The sequence below is a fragment of the Mus pahari genome, chromosome 16 (assembly GCF_900095145.1).
Source record: "Mus pahari chromosome 16, PAHARI_EIJ_v1.1, whole genome shotgun sequence".
Classification (NCBI taxonomy): Eukaryota; Metazoa; Chordata; class Mammalia; order Rodentia; family Muridae; genus Mus; species Mus pahari.
The window spans coordinates 58,049,105-58,057,488 of NC_034605.1; the positions used below are offsets into that span (position 1 = coordinate 58,049,105).

At 52.9% G+C, this 8,384-nt stretch overlaps 3 protein-coding genes across 3 annotated transcripts in view; 1 reads left to right on the forward strand and 2 right to left on the reverse strand.

Moving 5' to 3' along the window:
* Positions 1 to 1,358: 1,358 nt before the first annotated feature.
* Rab24 (RAB24, member RAS oncogene family) lies at positions 1,359 to 3,447 on the reverse strand. Its single transcript, XM_021215238.1, has 8 exons — positions 3,005 to 3,447; positions 2,856 to 2,924; positions 2,560 to 2,638; positions 2,386 to 2,453; positions 2,204 to 2,303; positions 1,972 to 2,022; positions 1,780 to 1,842; positions 1,359 to 1,688 (listed from the first exon to the last, which is right to left on the reverse strand). Exons 1-8 carry the CDS (start codon positions 3,119 to 3,121, stop codon positions 1,624 to 1,626), a joined length of 612 nt encoding a protein of 203 aa, XP_021070897.1. The 5' UTR covers positions 3,122 to 3,447; the 3' UTR covers positions 1,359 to 1,623.
* Positions 3,448 to 3,487: 40 nt separating this feature from the next.
* On the forward strand, positions 3,488 to 6,642 carry Prelid1 (PRELI domain containing 1). Its single transcript, XM_021215239.2, has 5 exons — positions 3,488 to 3,755; positions 4,306 to 4,531; positions 5,584 to 5,697; positions 5,790 to 5,868; positions 6,111 to 6,642. Exons 1-5 carry the CDS (start codon positions 3,664 to 3,666, stop codon positions 6,251 to 6,253), a joined length of 654 nt encoding a protein of 217 aa, XP_021070898.1. The 5' UTR covers positions 3,488 to 3,663; the 3' UTR covers positions 6,254 to 6,642.
* The window catches only part of Mxd3 (MAX dimerization protein 3), a 4,220-nt gene continuing 2,380 nt past the window's right edge, over positions 6,545 to 8,384 (reverse strand). Inside the window, exons 5-6 of the mRNA XM_021215819.1 lie at positions 7,367 to 7,556; positions 6,545 to 7,271 (exon numbers count right to left, since the gene is read on the reverse strand). Of these exons, the coding sequence (XP_021071478.1) occupies positions 7,156 to 7,271; positions 7,367 to 7,556 (306 nt within the window). The 3' untranslated portion in view covers positions 6,545 to 7,155. The remainder of the gene's footprint in view (positions 7,272 to 7,366; positions 7,557 to 8,384) is intronic.

Here is an 8,384-nt window from a genome sequence, read left to right on the forward strand (position 1 = left end):
TTAGAGAAATGAGACCAGCACTTTGAGTTCTATTTTTGCATCAGTTTCTCTGGACAGTTCAGGCTAACTTCAAACTAGTCTTCCTCCTGTAGCAGCTTCCCAGTTGCTTGGAAGGCAAGAATGGGACAAGGTTGGGGATTCTGAAATCTTCAAAGACAAGTTTGAAGACTCAGGATTAAGAGGGAAAGCAGAGGCAAAGGTGGAACCCTAGTTGAGCCTACATCCTCACACCAATAACTGGAAATGGTTGTAATACACTTCCTTTTGCTTAAACAGGAAGTATTAACCCTTTTTACATAAACACCTAGCTTTTCAGTGTTTCTGATCCTGAATAAGTTAGCAGTTGCCTTATTTGTTTCTTTGTATAGCCCTGGCTGTCCTGGGACTCACTCTGTAGACCAGGCTGGCTTTGAACTCAGAAACCCACCTGCCTCTGCCTCCCAAGTGCTTGCTGGGATTAAAGGCGTGTGCCACCACTGCCTGGCCACCATTCCATCTTTTTTTTTTAAGATTTATTTATTTATGTAATTACACTGTAGCTGTCTTCAGACACTCCAGAAGAGGGTGCCAGATCTTGTTACAGATGGCTGTGAGCCACCATGTGGTTGCTGGGATTTGAACTCAGGACCTTCGGAAGAGCAGTCAGGTGTTCTTACCTGCTGAGCCATCTCACCAGCCCCCACCATTCCATCTTAAAGCCCTTTTTTGTTTTATTTTTCACAATAGTTTTCACTGTGTAGCCCTGGCTGAACTGGAAATCACTCCGTAGACCAGGCTGGCCTTGAACTTGAGATCTGCTGCCTCTGCCTCCGGAGTGCAGCGAGTAAAGGCGTGGCAGCTTCGAGTCCTTTTTCTAAGTTAGCAATAAATTGGATGCATAAGGCCTTTCTGGGTTACAGAAAGATGGAGTTGCCTCTTGTTGAATACATTATAGGGTTTCCCTAGGAAGCTTAGGACTGAGTCACAGCCCTGAACACGGGTCCAGACTTGACACAACAGGTAGAGCTGGCCAAACCAACTCGTCTTGAGGTTGGTGAACCTGAGCCTTTCAAGTGCTTTCCTTCGTCTTCTCCTGAACTTCGTACTTTTCCACCCTAGCCTCAGCCTGTCTGCACCCCCCCCACAAAAGGGAAAAAAAAGTGATCTGGTTCTTGCCTAGTATGTTAGAAGCCCTGGAGTTTGCTCTACACTCACAGACATGGAAGCACTAAGAAAAAGAGCCCATTGTTTCTCCATGGTTTCAGTGATAACCTCAGGAAACTGCTACTTGGTTTTTCAGATGGGAAGTCTTCATGTAAGTGAGGCACACATGGCCCCAGGAACAACTAGGTGTTTTGACACCCAGTGCACACAGCAGGGAAATGCATCAATTTTATTTACAGTTCAGAATCTACTTAAATAGTCTGGACAGAAGCCTGGGATTCAAATCAGCCCTTATCCCTCCTCATGCCCACAGTCAGCCCAATACTGCCTCTGTTTCATGGGCCAGCACAGGCAGGTGCCACCTCTGCTGTGAGAGGCACCTGGGATGGCTCAGATGCTTGACCACTCCAGCCCAGACAAGAGTCAGGCCCAGCCCCTCTGGGAATTCATCTAATTCCACTAGGCCAGATGAATCGTGACTCAGTGATGACAACAGCTGTAGAAGTAAGGGTTTGCCTTCTGGCTCAAATCCACACCTTTGTCTTCTGTCAAAGAGAGAGGTGGCTGCTCAGCACTATTATGTCGGAGCATCAAGTAGGTCACCAAGAGGGCTGGGGACCATGAGGAAGTACACACCTGTCATCACCTGGAAAGCAGCCACACTGACGTAATCCTCTGCCACTTTCTGGAAGAGTTCATCTGGCAAGCAAAGAATCAGTGAGGGCCTGAGACCAGCAGCCCTGGGTATCCCAAGTGGTCCAGCCCTCTGAACCTTTCTGCTCTACTGTCCTGCCTGTTCCTGCTGACAGGACCCAAGACAACACTCACCCACACTTTGGCCTGTCTTGCTGGATGTTTCAAAGAGCTGGGCTTTGATATCTGTAAAGAGAAGTGACTAAGTCTTCACACCTAGATGTAGCTAACAGTTCAGTCTCCTGAACCTCACAGGTTCAAGAAGGCCAGAAAGCAGCCAAGACTGTCATTCCCATCTTTGAAATACACTCAAGCAGATAGTACCCGCCCTCAAACCCCCCATCCTCAGAGACTTAAAAACAGCTACTATCAGCATAGTCCTGAACATCATGGAAGTCTACACGACGGCGCCGCCTGTCTTCCTCCAGCAGGTCACTCTTAGTGCCACACAGGTAGATTTGACAGCCCTGTAGCAGAAGACAAGGCTGAGATTATCTCCACAGACCAATACAGTCTCTGTCCCTACTCTTGTGAGATCTGGCCACCTACCTCTTCTAAACTGCGCAGCTCCTTAACCCAGAACTTGGCTCTCTCAAAGCTGCTGCTGTCAGTGAGGTCTTGGTAAGGGTAAGACAAGAGACACAAAGGATCGGTGGCTTCCCTCTGATCCTGGCCTGTAACCCAACCCTTACTACTTTAACACGCCAGAATCCAACCCCTTACCATAACAGACAATTGCAGCTTTAGCACCCCGGTAATAGATTCTGCTCATGGCTTCGTAGCGCTCGGAACCTGCTGTGTCCTGAGGGGTGAAAGGAGTTAATAAGCTCCTTCACAAGACTACAAAGTAGTCCCATCTTCCAGACAACCTCCCCCCACACACACTTTTTTTAGACGACTAAATGGGTGTGAGGAAGGAAAAAAAAAACCTCTATGAGGCTCCAGTTGGCCGGTTTAAGAGGCAAGACCTTAAATTTGGGAGACAGGTTTGCTCAAGACTCTGTTCTCAAGGGACTTACCCAAATACCCAGAGTCACTGTCCGATCTCCAACGCACATCACCTTGGCCACGAAAGCAGCCCCGATGGTCTACAACCAGGGAAGAAAATAAGTGTCGAATGCCGACCGGCCCCCTTCCTCCCATGCCTGCTCCGCAGCGGTGCACTCACGTTCTGATAGGGCCCCACCAAGAAGCGGTCGTGCACGTATCTTTCCACCAGGCTGGTCTTGCCCACGTATTCCTTGCCCAGCATAACCACCTTGACGTCCACGCGCTGCCCGCTCATGCTCTCTGGGCCGCCTCACCCACTTCAGGGTCCGCGCGGCCCAGGCAGAGCCGAAGCCTCAGACCCCCAACCCCAAAGGCCTCGCACCTCGCAGGCCCCTGGCGACTCGGCCCGGGGCGCTCCGTCCTTTGCAGAGCCGCGGCGCGGGGACGCGGACAGCGCCCTCCACCGCGCCGCAGAGCCCAGCGCTGCTCACCCGCGCGACCGCCGCTGCGCCGGAAGCTCCACTGAGCCGGGGTTACCGACTGAACCTGGGGTCCTCGTAGCTAACTCCAAACTGCACCTCTGGGACTGGACGCCAAGAGGCGGGACGCCCGGTCACGTGATGCGGGCGCCGGAAGTGGCCGATCCTGTGCGGCCGGAGCCGGAAGCGTCGCGCAGTCCTATAACCCCTGATGGCGGCGGTAGGCTTCTGGGCGCGGCGCCGCGGAGATTGAGCTGCGAGCCTGGCGGGCGTGCGCCTAGCCACGTGCCCCCCACCCCCACCCCCGGGCTCTTCACCCTAATGCTGCACGGGTGCTGAGCCCGCCCGGGCCGGGACGATGGTGAAGTATTTCCTGGGCCAGAGCGTGCTCCGAAGTTCCTGGGACCAAGTGTTCGCTGCCTTCTGGCAACGGTACCCGAATCCCTATAGGTACGCGGCGTTGGGTAGAGCGAGTCGCCTTCCTCTGTTCCTCTGGAGATAGGACTGTAGGCTTGAATGGTGGAGCCGTGAAAGACCGGACAGAGTCCGATGTGGGCGATCTGCGGACCTGTGGCCGCAGTTATAGCACAAAATCCTTATAGGATTAGGATCAGGCCAAGCCTCCAAGGTCCTCGAAGAAGATTTTCTAGATTGTGATTTATATTGGGCTCTAGATTTCTATTTTGCGGTCCAGAGGTGGTGAGACAAGAGGCGGCAGCATGGGAGTTGAAATCCTGAGGATGGCTTGCTTACCTGCTGGTGGCGCTCTCTAGTGGTATATTCTTGAGATTTTGCTCGCTTTGGAGAGCCACAGAATCCATGTTGGGTGGAGGAGGGAGTTGGAATTTGCCCGGGGACAGGTTCAGTGGACTCTAATTCTGATCCCGGGCACAGATCACTTCCTAAGATTGCAGGCAGACGTGACCTGGAGGCGCTAAATTAGAACCCATAGACATATTGTCAAGAGCAGGCTCCTGAGGATCATCTTTAACTCTTGCAGCAAACATGTCTTAACCGAAGATATAGTGCACCGGGAGGTGACCCCCGACCAGAAGCTTCTGTCCCGGAGACTCCTGACCAAGACCAACAGGATGCCACGTTGGGCAGAGCGACTGTTTCCTGCCAACGTTGCTCACTCTGTGTACATCCTGGAGGACTCTATTGTGGACCCACAGAATCAGACCATGACCACCTTCACCTGGAACATCAACCACGCCCGGCTGATGGTGAGACTTCCTTTAGTCCCTCAAAATAGTTGCCCTTCAGATTTCAGGCAAGAGAGTTGTGTGAGCTTCTGTGGCCAGAGGCAGGCAGGCCTGAAATACCAATGAGCTACATCTCTAGAGTTCTGCCCTTAGATTGGTCTACCCTTTCGGTTGGTCAGATTCTCTGGGACTGTCCCTTGGCTCTCAGATGGTGGGAGACACCCCTTTTCAAAGCTTGTTACAAGTGCCGTGCGCAGAGCAGTCGGTTGGTGACATGCATGCATACATACATATTGGGGGTGGGCTGAGCGAGAAAGGGAGACGTTGACTTTCTCGTGGGAGCGGAATCAAGGTGGAGATAACTGGGTTGTGCCTCGGTTTCTGCATGAGATTTGAGGAAGTGCATTATATGGACCTTGGATCCTTCGGAAGGCTTGAAAGCCTGTGTTTGGGGATGTTCACACACTGTGAATAGCCTGCGAGCTTCTAGGTGATTCTTTCTCAGCTTCTGTAAGCCTGAAACATGAAAATTGTGCATTTCAAAAAAGAAAAACTTTGTAAAGATGTGCCACTCACAGTCTGTGAGTAAAGGCACCTTTCCCTGCCCAGCACTGTCTGAAGTCATCTCAGCTGAGGGCTCTGCTTGGTAGATATCACAGTGACATGTTTGTGACTACTTCACATGGAGTGTGTGTGTGCACGCGGGTGCGCAAGTGCATGCATTCCTGTGCACACGCACAGTACCAGGAAGTTCAAAGAGGATAGGGTAGAAGGCGGATGAGAAACCCTGCTCACATCTAGATCCAGAGGCCCCAAGATCAGGTTGGAATAGCAGCTGATCCCGAGAAACTGTTCTACTTGAAATGGTCAACAGAGATGATGGTGATGGAGGCAGAACACCCTCCCTCTGGGCCCAGGATACATAGTGGGAAGAACTTTGTCACTGCTTCCCCTTGTGAAGGAGGCAGGGACTCACCCGGTGTTTAGTGCTGGGGTGGAGACAGGGTGTGAGCGTGCAAGTGAGCAGAGCACAGAGTGCTCCTTTGAGGTGCTCAGCCTGACTTCCCTTGAAGGTGGTGGAGGAACGGTGTGTTTACTGTGTGAACCCTGACAATAGCGGCTGGACCGAAATCCGTCGGGAAGCCTGGGTCTCCTCTAGCTTATTTGGTGTCTCCAGAGCTGTCCAGGTGAGAGGCTGCGGGGTGGGGCAGGGCGGGGTGGGGCGGGGCGGGGCTCAGGGTCATTGAGCAACTCTCCATCCTTCTCCCTCTCCTGCCAGGAATTTGGTCTTGCCCGGTTCAAAAGCAATGTGACCAAGACAATGAAGGGCTTTGAATACATCCTGGCCAAGCTACAAGGTGAGGGCCCTGTACACTGTTTCAGGAGTTGGAGAAGCCCTTACTCCTAGTAGCTGGAGTGGTCCTACTTCAGCTTGACCAATGAGACTACTATGTGTGCCTAGAAGAACGAGTGGGAGGGTCAGGAAACGGGGCACCGACTCCATTCCGAAGAACCCATCAACAATGGCTGCTGTGGTTAACCAGGGATTGGGTGAGTCTTCTAGGCATTGTCTGAAGTCAGCCCCTGTCCTTTGCCACAGGTGAGGCCCCTTCCAAAACCCTTGTTGAGACAGCCAAAGAGGCCAAAGAGAAAGCAAAGGAGACGGCACTGGCAGCTACAGAGAAGGCCAAGGACCTGGCCAACAAGGCCGCTACCAAGCAGCAACAGCGGCAGCTCGTATAACCCGCTTCCTCTCCCTCTCCCCAGTGTGCGTGATTATTAAAGAGCAACCTGCAGCCCTCTCTGCTGTCAGGGCCCTGTCCTGGCCAGCATCTGCACCACACCCAGCTCTGTCTGCCGGGCACAGGGTGCAGTGACACCTGCAGCCCTCTCTGCTGTCTGGGGTGGTGGGTCAGGGCGCTGTCCTGGCCAGCATCTGCACCACACCCAGCTCTGTCTGCCAGGCACAGGGGTGCAGTGACTTGCCCAAGGTCACAGCCATGCGCAGGTGATAGACTGTACGCTCCAAGAGGGCAGGGCTCCTTGTTTGATTCTCTGCTGTGTCCCAAGTACCCTGAACAATATTTAGCACATAACAGGCACTCAATAAACACATGATTTGATTAGCCCCAGTTCTGGAGTCAGATAGCTTTGGTTTGAATCAGGAGCTCAGGCAAGTCACAGCACTGCCTCAGCATCAGGACCACAGAGCATCCTCCACACTATCTGATGTGCACTCTTTCACAAGACCCTGTTTGCCAGCTACTGACCTTATTTCCTCTTTTCCAGTTGTGGCTGGGACTTCCTCTATCTCATCGAGGCAAAACCATGGACAGGAACTTACAAAAGAGGATTTTAATGAAAATACTGTGCAGTATATACGGGCAGAGGCCTGAGGCTTTGCCCAGGAACAAGAAGTTTAGAGGCTTCCTGTCCCTGTGGGGAGCAACAAAGCAGGGCCAAGTGCTACATAAAATTCCCTGGGGGGTGGAGAAGGTGGCCCAGGCTCAAGCTGTGCAGCAAAGAATCCGAGTCTGCTCCCACACTGTGGCTTTATGGTCTCTTCAACATTTGGCTCTAAGCCGAATTGTGTGGGGGCCACTGACTGGCAGGCTCAGTCCAGAGAGTACAGGCCGCAGTGGGCATCATACCCAGGTGCCAGTGCTGTGTGAGTAGCTGTGCTCCCGCCCAGCGCTGAAGCTCTGTAGGAGCTCTGTCTCAGTCCCAAACACCAGGCTCTCCACATCCACCTCCAGATCCTCTGCAAGGAGAAGCCAGTCGGGGGCTCAGGGGTCCACGCACCCCAGCCATCCACACTCCCCACGGGCCCCGCCCCTCCCAGAGCGCGGACCGCACCTTGGTCTGAGTCGGAGCGCTCAGAGGACAGGCCTGAAGAGTCCAGGCTGTCTGCTCTCAGCCGGTCCCGCTCCCGCTCCCTAGCTCCTGGCAACCCTTGGAGCTGCTCCAGCTGCTGCTGCAGGCTCTGCTGTCTGCTGCGTAGCTTCTCCTTGAGCCGCCGGGCTTGCCGCTCCTGCTCCTCCAGCTTCTGCAGAACCCGTGGGGGCAGGGAAGGGGGTCAGTCACGGGATCCCACCCAGGGCATAACCCAACCCAGGGTGGCTTCATGACCTTCAGAGGCTACCACCTCCTGCCCTTCAATATACAAAAAAACTGTCTAGATGAGTACAGACATCTCAAGTGTCTTTAGGGCCTAGTCACATAGTACAATGGAGAATATAATGTCAGTACAAACTTGAGGACTGTAGCATCCTGACAGGCAAAACTGAAGGATGTGGCCACACCTAGGTTTCCAACCAATGATACCTGTGGTCAGACCCAGCACTATCTGGTCTCTTTCCACTTGATTGTTGGACTATATAGACTCACTGGGCTGAAGCCTGCATGCAGATACTCAACAAGAAAGAGCAGCTGGAGATGCAGCTCAGGGGTAAGGTGCGCCTAGTACTTGCAAGGTCCTAGGTTTGATCTTTAACCCAAACAAATGGTTTTGTTTAGTTTATTTTTTAAAACAAGGGGAGAATAAGCCAGAACACTCAGAACAAGGTACAGAAAGATACACGTCCTCACCTAGACAAAGCTATGGGGCTGGGTACCATCAAGGCAGAGGGACCCTGGGAAGCTTGCAGAGTCCATCTTTGTCTCTGGTAGGCCAGGAGAGAAGCTTTTACAAGCTGTCACGGGACCACTTGGAGCCCAGAAAAGCAAGGCCCAAGCTAAGGATAAGCTTAAGTTTCACAGGAAGCAAGAAGTGAGGCTGTAGCCGGGTGTGGTGGCGCACGCCTTTAATCCCAGCACTTGGGAGGCAGAGGCAGGTGGATTTCTGAGTTCGAGGCCAGCCTGGTCTACAGAGTGA